General features: G+C 42.2%; 1 protein-coding gene across 9 annotated transcripts in view; it reads left to right on the forward strand.

The window, feature by feature from the left end:
• The first annotated feature begins 499 nt into the window (after positions 1–499).
• fbrsl1 (fibrosin-like 1) overlaps positions 500–18676 on the forward strand; it is a 269076-nt gene continuing 250899 nt past the window's right edge. For all 9 annotated transcript variants that reach the window (XM_069178423.1, XM_069178416.1, XM_069178422.1 and 6 more), the window contains exon 1: positions 500–878. In XM_069178423.1, the coding sequence (XP_069034524.1) occupies positions 576–878 (303 nt within the window). In that variant the 5' untranslated portion in view covers positions 500–575. The remainder of the gene's footprint in view (positions 879–18676) is intronic.

The raw sequence follows: 18676 nt of genomic DNA on the forward strand, positions 1-18676 counted from the left end.
GCGTTTTTGTTTCGGACGGATAGTATCCCGAGCTCTTTATTTGACAGCCTCGGATCATGGATTGGGGTGGTGGAAAACAACAACGGGCAGCGACATGATTTCTCTGCGCTGTCTGCGGTATGCAGCGAGGTTAGGCTTTAACATCGCTTGTTATTATTCCGATGCAACAAAAGTTGCAAAGCGAGTGTAATGCGTGGATTTGAACTATTTCGCCGTTTTGCACCTGCTTTAACGGATACCGCGTCGACATAGTGCAGATTCGTGACAGAATAACGTGTGGATCCGCGTCGCTTTGCTCCCTCTCTATCGCCCGTGTGGGATACTTGGAACATTTGCTTATCGTAATGGAGATTGGGGAGGTTTATACTCAAGGTCATTGAGTGCTATAAGCCTGTATTTGCGTTGTTATTTACACGCACACACAGCGCTACCTTCACGTTATAGCGCAGCCGACAATCCTCAGTCCAGTGTGTGGTATTTGTTATTACACGGTGCAGCGAGCGTTTAGGGCGACCACGTACTGTGGAGTTATATTTATATTTCTTCTTGACACTGCAAGCTCTACTCTCAACAACATGGATGGGAAATTGAAGCAGGGTCGGAGATGCCGGTCCAAGCGGGAGCGGGTGCGGAGGTTGCGGGAGGCAGGGAGCAGAGACGCCCGCAGCCCCGACCCCAACTCCTCCTGCTCCGACAGGGAGGGACACAGTCCGGGGAGGGACGCCGCCTCCCTGCCCGGTAAAAAGGCGCCGCACCCCGCAGCCGCCGCCAGAGCCCCGCGTCCCCCCCGGCGGAAGAGACGGGAGTCCAGCTCGCAGGAGGAGGATATCATTGATGGATTTGCTATCGCCAGTTTCATGAGCCTGGACCGTCTGGAGGTAAGGAGCAACCGGATCATTACCTGTGTGTGTGTGTGTGTGTGTGTGTGTGTGTGTGTGTGTGTGCGTGCGTGCGTGCATTCTTCATCCATTATCAAAGTAGGGGGTCCTCGAGGCCCCCCCACTCACTCACCAGCTACGCCAGGACGAGTCTAATTTGTCACTCATTTACTTGAGATGGTGCTCATTAGAGACTCTTCTAATCATCTGATAGTGATAGATCACAAGGTCTCAGAGGTTCAACCCCCTCCTTCAACATCACCCATCAATGTGTCCCTGAGCAGTCATTGGTTTGACTCTCCTCACACATCTGTTGACAGCTGTATATTTCAATTTATGTTCTTCTTTTTGGGGTTTCCAGTCTGTGTGTGTCTGTTTGGAGTCATGGAAATGTTTGACAGCTACTTCAGCACACAGCTCTGTTTACTGAATATTACAAGTTCAGCGCTTTGTGAATGAGAAGTTAATCACTGGCACCATATGTTTTGTTTTTGTTTTTTTTGTCAAGGAAAATAAGCAGGTGCTTTTATGTCACCAGCAGCTCTGGTTTGTGTTGTTTTACTCCGATTCACAATGAGTTGTCGGTGCACTCATGACATTCTGCTCTTTGATAAACTGCCTATTGCACCGCTCATCTGTTTCGGGCTGATACGCCACATGCTGATAACTGTGTTGCTGTCATTACTGTGTGGTGTGTCGCATGTCACATGGAAGGATTTCAGGGAGAGGGGAGGCTCTCGTGGTGACATCCTCCTTTATTTATCCCCTTTATCTCATTACGTTCCAAATGACAAATAAAACATTTCTCCCTGTGGGATGTTCGGCAGTCTGACAAGGCAGCAGGCGGGCTTGTGTATTTTTTTTTTTTTTCCGATGGCTCATTCTAGGAATGGTAGCGCTACTGTAGTTTAAATATGAATCACCACCTCTAATAAACATAGCTAATGTATTGCATACCCACCGAGGTCTGTATATTATAAGATGGTGACCTCATTTCTCATACCACAGTTCTTCCAATCGCAACCTCCCATGTAGGTTTAACGGCAGTAATAATCAGTCGTGATTGACTGTTGCCTCCTACATGGTGCTTTGTCAATATGATGCTGGAATGCAGATTTGCAGCATGAAGTCTTAACCAGTTGTCCACCGCTTGAAAGCTGATAACCAATTCTCCATCTCCCATCTGTTAACAACTTTAACCTGCCCGGGTCATCCGCAATTATGTTCCATTTAGCTTGGGCCCTTCATGGTGCTTAAAGTGGGTGTGAAAGGAGAGGAATTAGGGTGTTAAGAGAACGTACGCCGCCCCGAAGAAGAAATATTGTCGTCCTGTTATTAATAGAAGAAGGATAACAAACTAAAAACAGCTGGAAAAACTTTGTAGCTTCTACATTAAAACTTCTTTAAAGAGAAGAAGATTTCAGGAACATCATAAAGTAACATAAACTAGGACCCCTACAGCAGGGTTCTAGCAAGATAAAGTTGTTGCATGTTGTGAAATGTGCATAACATTTGTGTGTCCGTGTCCGTTCCTCCTGATTTGCATTAGCGCGGTGCCACGTGATGCCGTATGTCTGAGTATTTGTGCCCTTTGTGCGGCGCGGCCGCCACACCTGACAGCTGCTGACTGTTGAAAGACTTTGAAGATGTCGTTGCAGCAAAGTGCTTCTTTAGTGGCATCTTCTGCCAGCGTCTCCACTGCTGTCAACACGTTGCTGCCCGCGACGACTTCTAGGAATATTCTCGCATGTGTCGTGATGCAATTAAGAGGTCGTTTTAGTTCACAAGTCGCACAGAGTGTCCCTGTATCATTCGTGCTTGTTGTCGCAGTGCAGGTTGGGTTTCTACAGAGGTTTCACTTTGGATGCTTTGTCATAATTGGAGAGGGAAGTGAAGCTAGATAATTATCACATTTTTGTTTTGTTTTACACATTTACTGGAAATAATGGTTTTCTTACTCAAGTGGTAAATCCATGTTGAGTGAACACAGACAAAACTAAAAAAAATAAATCTTGTGTGCTCTGCATAGAAGCTTATGTTTCAAGGCTAAGCAAATGAGGCATGATACAGCTCTATGTGAAATGACACTCACATGCCAGCGACTTGTTGGTAATTGGTCTGATTTGCATGCAAATAGTCTGCGCTTATTAAATGATGTTGGTGGATCTAGTGCAATTACAAGGGGGATGTGCACAGTTTGGGTATTTTTTTTTATTTATTTATTTTTTGCTGCTTTGTCCCTTGATTTCTTTGCATGTGGCAAATGAAATGAGCATATTGACTTTGTACCAATTTCACATGGTGTTCACTGTAAGCGACAACAATAATCTCGCTTGTTTCCAGTTGATAGGCTGCATCACTGGGAATGAAACGCTCTGTTTGAAGTGCGCACACATCACATCGTCGGTCGTGACTCATGCTTTCACCTACTTACTGTTTGCTTGAGTGGAGCTCATGACCTGCGCTACCTGTGCTAATTACTCATCAGTTATGAGGAGGACACAGCAGCCAGGGAATAGCTCTGGCCTATTGCATCATGCTCCGATAAGCTGCGCACCCTCAGCAGAGCGAGCGTGTGGTCCTCTCGACCTCTTCGAAGTGACTGATGGCCAGCACGGTTGTGTTTATGTCAGGCTGCCGTCTCATTAGCATTCTTCCAGCATTAATATCCCATCCTCCAGGGTTCAACGAGCCCATATGGCCGACGCAGCAATATTTACTTTCCTTTAATCTTATGTCTTTTAATCTCTCTGTAATCCTTTCTCTGTACTCTAAATCACTTCAGGGTGAGCATCTTTTATTGAATCCGGGTCACCTTTGGGTTGCTGTCATCGTCCTGCCGTACTTGTCCTATTTCGTTGTGTGCACAACTGCCGCTGTCTGTTCGTAAGAGCCCGAGGTTATGTGTTTCTCCCAGAGCACTTTGACTCTAAACACACTCAGTCGGAGGGTGTTGTTGATATTCCAGCTCTGCGCTGATAGGATCAAGCTCCCTTGATGAAGGCTCAGGCTGTACGGTGGTCCCGCTCGCTCGCCGTAACCGGTTTCATTACAGCCGAAAGCAATTTGCAGCCACAGCCGCATTTGATTACGGTGTGTTTATTTGCTCTGAATCCCCTCGTTTCTCATAGGAAAGCCGCTTACTTACCTGTGCAAATGGACTGTGCAAACACAGTCGTGCTGCTTTGTCACGGGCACCTTATCATGATTAGAAAAAATGTTAGAGATGATTCAGCGATGATTCAAACACAATCAATCTGCTACTGTGGGATTTTGAAGGAGGAGAGAAAAAAAAACCTAGTCTGTCCAGTTTGGTTGGTATTTGAGTGAATTGAGTTGAAGACTTTTCTGTTTGCTGCCTTTCGCTGAACCGGATTTGAGGATGTCTTAAACTGCAGTGCTACTTTTATCCTATTTTTAGCTTGCTTAATGTTTTAATCACTGTATTTAATGTTTTAATCACTGTTCTTAATGATTTTTAAATGTCCTTTTCTTTTGCCTCATGTTTTGATGCTTTTAATGGTTTTATGTGAAGCACTTTGAATTGCTTTGTTGTTGAAATGTGCCATACAAATAAACTTGCCTTGCCTTTAAGAATGAAATCATTCAATGTTTTGCCATTTGTTTTAGAGATGGCACTTTAAAAATAATTGCAGACCAGACTAACGTGAATAAAAATGAGACTATAGAATGATTCACGTTTGGAAACTCTTTCAGTTGCTGAAAGGCCAATTTCCTGGAGATAGCAGCTTTTCACCTGACAGCAGCAGCTATAAAACAATTACCCGCTGCGGCTTAAACCCTCCAGAAGTCTCCCTCTGGGTATCGAACAAGTGAGCAGATAATAAAATGACACAATTATCCATCTGTCACAGTATTAATAAGATGTTTGATTTGCTCCATTTGCTCCGTGAGTGACGTCGGAGTGGCAAATCCCCTCTGCGTTAATCCACAATCCTTCTGTTCATCTGCTTTAACATGAATTTACAGATTTGTTTGGGTTTTTCGTTCCGCAGCACAAGTTTCTAAATTCACTCTAATGGGGATTTAGGTTTAGTAGATTTAGCGATATTACAACACTGTCGAGGGCAAGAGGTCGGAAAGGTCAGGGATTTTGGCACAAAAAACTAAACAAAAATATATGAAAGTCCTCGATGAGATCTCGAGTCTGTCTTTTTATCTCTCCACAGACGTTTTTGCTTGCTCTTTTTCCCCGCATGGCTCTGACACTTTTACGCACTAATCATCATCTACTGTTTTTCACCGAGCAGCTCCGCTCGTGCAATATGGAGAAATTAAGTCCTTTGCCCCGGGGGATCTTGACAGTAGTTGTTAGGGAAGCTGTGAGTTGCTGCTTCACTTTCTCCGCCTGTATTTTGGCAGCTGGTGCGTGGATCCAAGCCAACAACATTCCAGTTACAAGTATGTGTCATTATATTTCATCAAGTGCTGTGATGAAGGCCTCAAACAGAGCAAGAGAACAAAAGAATTCCAAAGGTTTTCCCTTAAATAGCTCCACTTGGCTGTCTCATTGTTAGCGCTCAGATAGCACCATGTTGCTTATTAGCAGTCATTAGCAAGGCTAACACTCAAATGACAACACTTCAGAAGTCAGAACAATATACAGGGTACATGGCCACCCGGGTAGCACCTGCAGAGATGTTCTCACACCTCCTGAACCTGAGCTGAAAGTGATGCTTTCATGAGGTTGCTGGGCTACATGAGACTCTAAATAGTCAGGAAAAATGCCAGAATTTCACATCCTTGCTTGTGGTCTGCTCTGCTGATTGCCACTTGAGTAACACAGTGCAAACCGATGCTGACACTCAAAGCCGCAGCAGTCTTTGCTGTAGTAAGATGTCCCGCTTCCATGGTGAGGCAGCAGATTTGTTGCAGGGGTTTGCAGCAATCTTGCTTCGTGTTTTCGCTTTTCCCCAACGGTGATAGTGCTGTGCATCATATGCTGGCGCTGACAAACAACTCCGGCTTTAAATTAACAAGGCCCCCCCCCCCCCCCCCCCCCCCCCCCCCCCCCCCCCCCCCCCCCCCCCCCCCCGAGGCTGTGCTGCTCATTGGCTGACGCATCCCACGGAGAGAGCTTTCTTAATGCCAGTGGACGTCCCCCCGGCCCTGACTCTCTCTAACTGTCACACACTGTAGGCGACCAGCATGGCTGATAAATGCATGGCCACATTCACAGGCCTCCTCTCTGTCTCTCTCTCTCTGTCTCTCACACACACACACACACACACACACACACACACACACACACACACACACACACACCACACACACACACACACACGGGCACACACACACACACGGGCACACACACACACACACACACACACACACACACACGGGCACACAGGGTTTTCCCACCACCGTGCATCTGTCAAAGCTGTCGACCAGTGACCTACATATAACCACCCAAGGAAGGTTCTGGTGTGTTCTGGAAGTGTGATGATGTGGCTCTGGAACCGCAGCAATCACTTGGCTCTGATACTGTTAAACTTCACTTGAATGCCATTATGGAGGATTTATGTGACATAAAACAGAAGACAACGGGAGAAACAGCTCTTAAGCCTGAGGCCAGCAGGCAACACGTTACACATACTGTATAAAGGATTGGAGCTGCAACAAGTGACAAGTTTTCATTATTGACTGAGCAAATGAAAATAATCTGCTACTTATTTTCATTTGCTCAGTCTATGTAATAAATATCAATTAAAAATGCCCATCACAATTTCCCACAGCTAGTATCTTCAAATGGCTTCTGCTGTTTACTGTCATTATGAAAACCAGCAGATGCCTATTTTCTAATAAATAACCTGTGAATTTATTGTAATTTTGTTTAATGACAATGACTTCGATGAACTAATAATCAAAATTGATGCACTGTTTTCTGTTGATCAATTTATTGGTTAATCCATGAACTATTTCAGCTCTATGGATGTTAGTGTAGTGAAATTCATGTGGCTGTCGAGGCACTACTGCTTATATTTATAGATACTGCTGCATATTGATTCCTCGTTCTGGTGCTGATATTTTTGTGAAGCTTTGTTCTAAGAAAAATATACTCGTTTTTCTACGAGGGAAAAAAAAGTCTAGCTTCTCGGCTGTTAAATGTATTTTTGCCGTATTGAATTTCAGGAAAGACACCAGTGAGTGAAGGAAAATGCGGAATACATTTTTATTAAAAATGTTGTCCTTGTCAGATCGGTTTATGGTCGCTATAAATAGAAGCCAATTGTAGATCACCTTAGCGGGCCATATATGACACTGGAGGGGCAAAGCAACATGGATTGTAATGACAGATGTGGAGCTTCTGACTACTAGTAGATGTGTGAAGCAATGTTTTTGAGTGGGTCCTAGTTTTGCTTGAATCAAGCACACGCATGCGTACGTGCGCATGCACAGGTATGCAGGTAATGCGGTATTGTATACATTCCCGCTGCTGGTTTCACTCTATTCCTCTGATCAACAGTTAGTTGCGTCACAGCGTAGCAATGTGCCCAAAAAAAGGCAGTAAAGAAGACCGCAAGCCAAACGTGAGCGTCAACCATGTCTGATTTACAGTTTTCATAAAATCAGCTTGTGTGCACCATGTTGTTTCACTTAAAGGATGCCCACAAAGCAGTTTGATTAGCAGTAGTGCGTTTAAATGCAGCTTTTGTTTGTTTACATGACAACTTCACAGTTTTCTTAAATATCCTGCTGTTAAAATGATCACAGTTAAAGTGAAAGTTCGTGAGATTGTGATTTTAATCAGATACTCAGTGATTAAACAATTTGTTTAAAAGACCTCAAATCTGCACACACATCTGGTGGCAGCTTTTAGCGCATGACAGTTTATGAGTGAAAGTGTTACAGACACATTTCCACCAGTATCGCACAAATAAAAGTTCTGCTAGGATCTGACAATAATGTTTTGTGTACGTTTTTTTTTTTTCTTAATTTCTGAAGGTGGGAAGTAGTGGGATTAATGCCTGCTTTACCACAACAGTCCTTTTTGAAGAACTGTCAGCTGTCTGTTTTGAGGTATCTCTCCACAGTCTGAATTCACCAGCAGAATAACAGCGTCTTTGTTTTCAGGTACCGTGACTGATGAGGAATAGCTGAAAATGTGGAGACAGTACAACATAGCTGACACGTATTAAATGGCATATAAAAGCACGTGGGTAGCTTGTTGTAGGCATAGATATCCATTTCCTGCTTGTCGTCCTGAGCCGTCTTCCATCTCCCTGTCTCTGTGTTTTCATTGCGGTGAATGACAGGATGTAATTATGCCGTGATTAAGATGCTGTCTCCGAGCCTGCGATGGATTAGGAGCTGCACTGTTAGAAGGTTTCCCTGGTAATTATCCGCCGCTGATTTGTCCCCCCTTTTTGCCTTTCACAACCCTTCTCCAGTTCCTCGACTTCTTGATTAATGCATGTTATTAAACAATGTTAACAAAAGACATTTCATTTGAGCCGTTTCAGAAAAAGAAATCATTTGGAGATAACTTCATCGTAAACATATTTGTCATTCTGCTGAGGTATTTTCCAGCCCTGTGATTTTGGTTAATATATAATGGCGTACTTGGCCGCAGAAGCTTTGAATGAATGACTACCAGACGAGGGCTGTGAAGGATTTACAATAAAAATAATGAAACCTAAATAGAGAGGGCACTCTTTAAGTGGCTCATTAAGTAATGGCTGTTTTTCTTTTCAGCCGTGTCCTTCGCTGACAGAGAGCAAAGAGAGAGCTCTGAAAGCCTGGTTTGCTTCAGCCTTCACGTCACTTAAATCCCTTTTTCAACATTTTGTTTGCATGCGAGTACAGGTCATTTTTTTTCCTGCCTTGGAGACTCACTCAGCACAAAGGTCTGCTGACTCTTACTGAGTCGTGTGCAAGTGTCGAAAAGTATTGACGGTGATTTCAACAATGGAAAGAAAAAAAAAACTTTTGTAGGTGCTTGATGCCCTTGTGTATTACTAATTACATCTAACAGTGTGACAATAGAATCACGAGAACCTCCCTACATCTAATTGGTATATGCTATTGACACTCAGACACTTTATTGGTCTTTAGATAGACCTGAATCTGTCACTCAACTAACATTTTTTACAACAAGCAGTCTATTTATATACATTTATAATAACAAACAGTTTTTTTTCTTATACATTTATAATAACAAACAGTCGGTTTATATACATTTATAAAAACACTTACTTTAGTACTTTTAAACAAATGAATTATTTTCACATTTTTGCATTATTTATTGATATGATTTTGTAGCACTCACCATGTGTACCACTTCTAAAGTACTGGATGAAGCAGTGACCTCTGAAAAATACTCACGGGCACATTTGACTAGACTGAATCGACCAGACTATCGCGCACAGCTTCAGTTTTCTTTTCTGTGATTTATATCTATAGGCCCACAGATGAATCTGCAGCATGGTAATGCTGGCTCAAATCACAAGTCATCGAAAACAGTTTGCGGATTACAAATCAGCCTCCAGTCCATGTGGTCATGTTTTTAAGGAGGGCCTCGTTTTCAAAGGCATGACTCACACAGTCGTGACATTGCGCGGAGTCTTGCTGCATGTTTTCTTAATAGATCGCTCTTGGTGTGAAAGCAATTAGCGTTAACAGTTGTCGACATGCTCTTCTGCTACCAACACTCCTACCAACACCAGCTCTAAGGGGAATAGTCTTTATAGGCCAAGTGATGCTGACAATAATTGCTCAGCACTCAGCTCCCCATCTGAAAGAAGATACAGTGATATGCTGGGCTGCAATTTATTACAGCTCTTTGTTTGTTGGTGTGTTGGTTGTATTTGCAGCATTTAGCCTTTTCTTTGTGTCTCTGTGCCTCCGTGTGGGTGCAGGCAAAGCCAAATAAGGACTGTTGCTTCAGTGTTTTGTGTGATAGCTCTGGCAGCCACATAACAAACCGTGGCCAAGATAATAGAGCTTAGATAAGAGGTTGGTTATGCAATGTGGAATTTCTCTAGTTCCCATTGCCACTTCTGCTCCATTCACTGTCTGGATGACATTCGCCTGACAACTCTGGGCTGAGCTGCCACAGTTAGTTTTTCCTGTCGAAATAAAGCACCTTGTTGCCCGTCCACACTTTGCTCATGGAGTCTGAATCACTGTTTGGCAGGTTGAGACTATGAGGAGGAGTTTGTCATTGCTGACATACTGTAAGTGAAGGGAGAATAGTTTGTCACTATCTGGATCATTGCCCTTGTACTTCTGATATGAAAACTGTGGTGCAGTTTTCTTTATCCATAGTGAGATTAGTATTTCATACCAACATCCTTTTGACTACATGAATTCTTTTCAAAACTAATTATTGTTTGGTTGTCACAGTGGAAAGAAGCGTTTGGGCTTATTCTCTTATCCTGACTTTTCAAATATTATAAATTGTGTCCTTGTATTAAATTGGCCTTTTTCATAAATAGCTCTTATGTCATTATTATTAAAGGACAGCTTCTGATTTTTTAAAGTCAATATACGGTCCTCACATGCCACCTGTTCAATAAAAGAATTATTCAAACAGGCTGTGAATCCATAGTGTTGAGTGCCCACATCATCTAATATTGAGGACAAAATCTCCAGTTCTTGTTTTGTGTCGTCCATGAGCCTTGTTTCTGGCATAAAGTGGAGGTAAAAGCCCTTTTTAAATTTTTTTCCAATGGATGATGTTAAATGACCTCCAGTTGGAGCACTTTCACAGGTGGGAAGAGTATGAGACTTGCAGGATGAATCATCAGTAAAAGATGAACAAATATTTTTTTTTTTTTTTTTATCAAAAAACTTATGTATATGCTTTTTTAAGTTAAATCCTATCATGCATTTGGGTAAAAAAAAAACACCCAATCACCATGTTTAACATTTAGTTTTTTGATCTACAAATGGCGAAAAAAATTAACATTGTTAAGAAGACTAAGGAGGTTTGCTCAGTGTTTGAGTTCACTTCTGCTCTGATTCGTACCTCTGAATTGCTTCTTTACAAACCATGACTGAGGCTCATGGTTATCATAGTATGTAAAGACATTCACAATGCTAAAAATCTGAAATTATTGGCAGGCATAACATAAACCTGTTACATTATCCAATCAATTCCCAAATGTCTATGTACGCTGAGAATATAAACATTTAACGTGGATAATGAGTGGAAGAAACAAGCAGCTCCTCCTACTTTGCTTTATCAACTATTTTACAGCTAATATAAAATAAAAAAGAATGATTATAGCCAACCCTTTGTGTAGATATTGTAGTGCCACTTATAAAATATCCCAGCCTATTGTTATTTGTATAGTAGTATGAAAAGCAGAGGCAGTTATAGGAGTGACTTCGCCCTGAGTTTCAGTGGAGTGTTTTATGGTCTGCATGTTGTTTCAGAGGCTTTCTGACTCTGCCAAGATCAAATTATACAGGAAACACTAATCCCTTCTAGATTATTTACTATGTATTCACTTGCCTTGACAAATGATAGATATACAATGAATATAAATATAGTGACAACAATAATAACGCTCTTAAACACTGGTATTAGAATTCAGATCTCTGTAATGATCACACTTTTGTTCAGTCTACATATGGTTTTGTCTGCTTCTGTTGAATATATCATCAATTTTTAACAGGTTTGACCTGATGCCAGCTCAGACATTCACTTTATGAATCCTCGGAAAGTCTATGAAAGTCAATGTTGCATCTGTGTGCTCAGCAGAGTGAGCAGGAAGAATGTGTTGGAGATATATTGGGACATATAATAAGGCATATGTAACATAGCCGCAGCAGTAAAATCTGCAAGGGCAGGACGAGCTCTGTCACCCAGAGCGATCTGGCAGGCATATCTGCCAAAGTAGTATCATCAGAATTTGTCTCTGCTCTCTGTCTGGCCAGCACATACATCCACTTCCTTTTTTTTCTTCTTCTTCTTAATCCGCTGGTTGTTTACCCATAGATCAAAGGCAGTAAAAAAAGAAAAGAAAAGCATCTGCTCACCTTTTTGCAAAGCGGGCCACACAGCTCATTTCAGAGAGGCCACTTTGTCAGTGCGTCTGAAACGAGGACACGCACCTTAGAACCAGCAGGGCTTTACACAAGGCGTGGAATGAGAATGATCAAAATTACACAGACACTCAGAGCCCGAGCACAAGGCCAGTTGTTGAGTCAATAAAGAAAACAGGCAGCGTGTGAGAGCGAGAGAACATAAACAGAACTCTGCCGAGCTACTGTTTGCATTCCACATCTCTCAGCTTCGTAGCACAGCAGCTGCTTTAGCCAAGCGCTGTTCAAATACTAGTGTAAAAAATATACTACTTATATCGGCATTCAACCCAGTATCACGGCAAAATGTGAAATAGACACGCTAGTCCACTATAGCAAAACGTGAAATGGCCAAGCTTTGGCCTGTTTCGGTGGGAAAGTTACAAGTTTCCCTCGAGTCGACGAAAATGAAACATACTGCATGCATAGGGCCATGTGCTTTACAGGAAAATGAAACTTATAAATAAAACACGTGGTTGGGATTACTAAATACGTACTTGGTTGTGGTTAGGAAACAAAAAACAACTGAACAAAAACGTTGTCACCTATTAAATTCGATTAAAACTACACCAGGAAGCTCTTAAACAGATCTCACTGTAATGAAAGAAAAACATTTTGTAATTCAAGTATACATGTAGTTATCGTATTAACAGTAATGCCAGAGGATTGCACAGCTTCAGATTTTGAGTAAACATGAAAGCGTTGTGGCTTCGTATAATATATTAAATATAAACACAGAATTTGGTAACATAATAACCTCTAAAAGCTCCAATCTGTCTTTTTTTTCCTCCAGTTTCTAGTTCTGCCTTTTATGAGTAGACGTTGCATATTGCAAATGTAATCATGTAAACAGTGGCAGGGAGTTCATCTTTTTTTTTTTTTTTTTTTTTTAAAGCGAGCCAGTTTGTGACTGTCTTTGATGGAGACATTTGAATGATTGCTTTCCTGGGTTGGATTCTGCAGTGATTGAAAGCATCTCTGTGGCATATTCAACTTATTTTCTGCTTTTGTGAATAAAGACAGACCACGCTTAACTCGATTTCCATAGTGTAATTTCTCATTATTCCACTGAAAGGATCTGGCTGAAGGGTACATCATCATGGCGAGACTGTGCTCAGACTGAGCCAGGTTCAGAAGAAGGGCATTCAGTGGGCATTCATCAGAGGTCTGTGTTTGATTTTTTTTTTTTTTGCTTTTTGCACATCAGCTCTCCAAATATGAAGAGGAGTGGCATGAAAAGAATTGTTGATGGATTTTCTTGTGGCCATTGTGTCTTACTCATCAACCCATAACTTCATATCATCGGCAAACAAAATGCCAGACCTCCTCATGAGTAAAGACTGCGATGAAACCACACAATATGTAAAAACAGCAGGCTAACTGTGCTTCCTATGCTGTTTTAAAATAGTCTGCGTTCGTTTTGTTGTACAGCACGTGGGAGGTGAGAATCCATCGCTTCTCCCTCACCCCCCGACACAGAGTCAAATGATATCACAGACACTTTATCAGCCACTTAATGGGACACATTGTGGGACTGAATACCTTCCCCCTCATCCGGTAGGCTCTCCCCAAGGCCATCGCTTCGCCAAACGCGCCGCTGGTGTGCAGCGAGCACACAGAGAAAGACACAATAGGCAAGGTAGAGAGTTAAAAAGCGACGGTGTTGCAGAAAAGAAGTACGGGGCGTAGTTTTCCAGCTTCCAGCTTAATTGTTTTCTGGCAGCAGCGGTGAGCTTGTTCTCAGTGCATAAATCCTCCTATTTTCATGTATCTGCTCCAGGTGTTGATGAAACAACTCCCCCGCTGGATAATCATATTTCCCTTTCCCGTTTGCCAAGACACTGAAAGAGAGATGGAGGAGGCAAACCCCCTTACACCCAAATGCACCCGTCCATCACGCGCGCATGCACGCACGCACGCACGCACGCACGCACGCACGCACGCACGCACGCACGCACACACACACACACACACACACACACACACGTACGTCACACCCGTCACACACAACCGCTAGCTCTCTTGCTGGTGCGGGTGAGTGGCTCTCTGTGGCGTTTCAATTTGCACAATAATACAAGAGGTGGAAAACAGTTACACTCCCTGACAGGCTACAGGAAAAGGGCGTGAGGGCGCATGCATGTGCACGTGCAAGGTGGTGCCACTAAGAACAGAGCAACTATTTCACTTGTCAGCCATGCATTTAATCAGTAAGTCAGTCAATCAGTCAATAAGCACACAAGTCAGCTTGACAGAGAGTCGGTCTGCCAGCTTGTTAGTAAATCAGTTAGTCGATTAATGAGAGTTAATAAGTCATAAAAAAACATCATCATCATACTGTATGTTCTCTGTAGAGGGAATAGATGGAAAATCTTTGCATTCTAAAGAATAAATTCCAAAATATGACACATTTTTTTTTATAAAACATGCTACTTCAAATGAATTTATACCTTTAGTTAATGTGACTTTATTCTATTACAAGATATGCTGAAATGATACCACAGCAGTGGAAGTAGTATTTTGAACATTACCCCCATGCCTCCACATTCATTTTCCATCTCTATCTGTTGAATGGTACAGCATGAAGTGGTGTTTTATTACTGGAAGAACAAGCCTTTATTTCTAGTAGCTGCCAGTCATTTGGTGGCCTGTGGCATTGCCTTTTATCAGTTCTGAAGCCTATAAATGTTACTGAGGGTCACATACCTCTGGAGGCCTCTCCAAGCCTCTGTAGCTGGAGGCAGGAATGTTAAAACCAATGGCAGGCTCAACAGTGTCTGTGCCGTCGTCAGATAGAGATATACTGCTGTGGATTCAAATAAAGGTGAAGTGTACCTCCCTGCAGAGCTTTATTTGTAGTATAATGCATCCCTATACATTGTTTTGGAACATATTGGTGTAGGATTTAAATAGTTATTGAGGGGTCACCATAAGACCTCTCTATAGCCTCTTTTCCATTGCCAGCACCGGCTCAGTTTGGCCCTGCTCGCTTTTTTGGGGGTTTTCCATTGTACCACAGTTGTAGGTAGTACTTGGTTAAATGTTTGTGTTATCACATTCGTCAAGGTTCTAGGCGAGCTTAGTCGATACGTGAAAACAGTGTAGACATCTGATTGGTCAGAGAGTATCATCCAAATCATGGCATCACTGCATGTGCGACCCGGGACATACTGCACAAACGCGCCATCGTTAACCAGCCAGGATACCGTAGCGACCGCGATATATTTCATTAACTGGACGACTCGATTAATGACAACCTTAAAACCATGCTGTGCTCAGTTGATGAGGTGCAGACGTCCCTCCGTTTGGTTGCCAAAAAACAAAGTGTGTATGTGACATTGAAGAAGAGTTCATGGTAGTTTCACATGCTGCTGCTACAGCAATGGCTCAGCATTGATGGGGTGCTATAATCAGTTCAAAACGAAATCCAGAAGAATACCTGGCATACTGAATGTGTGTCGAGTTGAGGGGAGCCAATACTGGCAGTGGAGAAGAGGCTTATCTTATCTATTAACCCAAGTGCTGACAGGAAGTTCAGAATTCAGGACAACACCTCCAAAGCTTTGCTCAGGTCCGCTACCCACTTGACATAATGTCATTGACCTGTCCAGTCTTACTTACCGGCCCTGCAGCTGGATCCATGACAGGAATCTACAGCAGACAAAAGGGCCAAAGTGAGCTAATGTGTGTTTTTGACCCCTTTCGACAAAACAGCGGGCATTGTTTGCAGTGGAGGCACAATGGTGTTTCTGTTCAAAGCCAGCACAAGTGAAAGCTTGTCAGAGCCGAGGAAAGTGAGGGTGAAAAGATAGAGGGGGAGAGAAAAGCACTCGCTCACAAAAGCAACCTGTTTGCGTGCTGGCCGTGATCATTTAACCTGTGAGTTACTGCTGTTAAGTGAGCAGCCTGGAGCTCGAGGCAGCTTACTGGTTGTCATGTTTTCTTTCTCTGAATGTATATTCAGTGTTCTCAACAGAAACATAAAACTGAAATCTAAAGCTTGAGCCAATAAAAGTGTTGGACTTTCTCCTGCACTATCAAAAACACGGGCTGTCAGTGGGATGCCCTTAATTGGATCCTAATTTAGCACTGCAACAGATTCCACTTTCCACTTTTGTTCAGTGTGCTCTTTAAATTTAGAACACTGAGTACTGAAAGTGCTCTGTTCCTGCTGCTCTTTCTTTTTTTTCTTTTTTTTTTAATCTATTTGTCTTGCTGATAAAGTCTTTCACAGCCCATACAACCAATACTGGTCTATTTTGAAACAGTGGTTGGTTGAAACAATGCAAATTAGTTTTCTCTTGTCCTTAGTCCGGCCTCAGACCTGTCGTACTGGAGGTTGTCATTTGTTTTGCTCATAATACAGCAACGTCTGTAAAAGGCATCACTTAATGCACCAAGTTGACAGGAAGGCTGGGCATTGTATCCATATTATATCATATCATGATATACAGCTCAGTATTTTATTAGCGATATTTTGCATTGCAATAATTTATCGATACACAGATGCCAATCAACAATATTTTATTATATAGATAAATTAATACAATTATCAGGAGCATATGGTATTTATGGCAGTTTCTTTTATGACAGTGTTGCTTGACGATTCAATTTTGCTACAATAAAAATGACTAAAATGAAATGGACAGACTGAAAACTTTATTTTAAAAGGTAAAAAGTTGTGATATGTCACAATAAATGTTATCACAATAATCAGCATTTCACAGTAATACCATATCGTGATGTAAGTACTCTGATAATATTGGATTTCTGGGCCTCCAGTGATTCGCTTACACATTTCTGATAATCTTTAATCGCAAATCTCATTGTGTAATATATTTTCTGAAAGCACCAATAGTCATCTCTACAATATTATTGCAATAACGAGGTATTTGGTCAGATATATCGTGATATTTGATTTTGTCCATATCACCCATTCCTAGTTGAAGGTCCTCTGCCCTGTGTGAAGTGTGACCTTTTTGCTGCTGCATAATATCCTTTTCAGACCCCGTCCTCCTTAGACTAGCATGGTTAAAGGTTTATGAGTATGATTTCTGCTCTGCTGTAGAATAAAATAACACAAACATCAGCAGGGGTTGCTGATTATTCATACGTGTAACAAGATAAACAAGTTGCCGTGCTCTGTCTCTGGAGATGTTGTAAAAACGCAGCAGCAGGCTGAAGTTGCCTTAGCTGTTGTTTGAAGGCTGTTTTACTTCACTCACTGCACATAGTTGGCTTGTAGTCACAGTCTTCCATCAACAACATATCCTTAAACTGACACCTGGTAATTAGTCAGACGACTGATAAAGTGCCCTGTTACCCTTCAACATTCGCTTGAAAAAACATCTTAATTTCAACATTGGGGGAAAAAAAGGAACAAGTAGCCGACTAATTTTTTTTACATATCTGAGTGAGAATGCACTCGCCAGACTTGAGACATTTGTGTCTTGCTTTTAGCCACAAAAAAAAAAAAATCACAGACTCCCGAGACTCATAAACTTGACGTGATGTTAAATGACATCTGCTGCTACAATAACCACTTTTGGCCACCCGTAGGCATTCAACGCTGCCTAATTCAGGTTCAGTTCCAGTTGGTGTGAGAAATACAAACAGTTTACTCATTCATCGGGCAGGACTTTAGCATGGCTTCGCTGCTTTTGCTTTTTTTATTTTTTTTTTTTTGGAGCAAATGTAAAACAAGAAAATTCTGATTCAGGAGTCCAGCAGTTGCAGCAGTCAACATAGTGATTTGAGTTTGTTTTTTAGTGGATTAATTGTTAGAACGACCATAATCTGGACAGGAACCAGTCGAAACTGCATGCTGGGCAGACTCTCCTGCTTTGGAAATGCTGCCTGGGTTCTTTACTGCTTGTGTTTGTGGTGGGTCTGAGAGGCAGCCTGTCAAAGTTAATCAGCCCACAACGAGTGGCTAAAAGCAGACATCCTGACTGCAGTGTGGTTCTCACACACACACACACACACACACACACACACACACACACACACACACACACACACACACACACAAAGGCAGGCAGACAAACACAGAGCCTCTCGTGTACATGTTGATGCTCATGTACGGCTTGTGTGCAGGGAGAAAAAAAAGAGAGCTGTTAACAGATTTTTCTTCCGCCGGTAAGTCATTAAAGGAGGTTTGCTTAATGGTGACTGAAACTACAAAGATACAATGCAGCGCTGCAGTCATTGAGCTGGGGCTGGCTGCCTGAAAACATTCATTCAAACAAGATGAACTGTTGATCCCCCTGCTTCCTTCCAATTCCTCTTTATAGTGGAGTGTTGCTTCGAGAGGAGGAAGAGGAGAAGGAAAAATCTTTTCCTGCTCTTATTACTTACCCTACCTACCAGTCTATTTAATTTGTGTGCAGAGGAAGGACATAACAATAGATAAATCACTCCTAACGAATGTATCTCCTCCAGCAAAGTCAAGCTATAGGGTTTATGGGAAATGGGTTCTGTTGTGGATATTGTAGCATCGCTCGGCAGGTAAATTAAGCTTCTTTTAGCCACAATATACTGTAGAAATGATTCAACGGATGGCAATTTTGCTAAATCCACATTTTGTCGAATATCATAACTATTTTTGTAGACTTTGCGTGGGATTTTGGACAATCGTGTGATCCTTCTTGCCCTTCTGGCATGCTAACATGATGGCGAACATGGTAAACATTGTACCTCCTAAATTTCAACATGTTTGCATTGTCGTTGAGAACATGTTAACATGCTAG

The sequence above is a fragment of the Embiotoca jacksoni genome, unplaced genomic scaffold, assembly GCF_022577435.1.
Source record: "Embiotoca jacksoni isolate LCO1_2020_lvr unplaced genomic scaffold, fEmbJac1.0.p SCAF_8, whole genome shotgun sequence".
Lineage (NCBI taxonomy): Eukaryota > Metazoa > Chordata > Actinopteri > Embiotocidae > Embiotoca > Embiotoca jacksoni.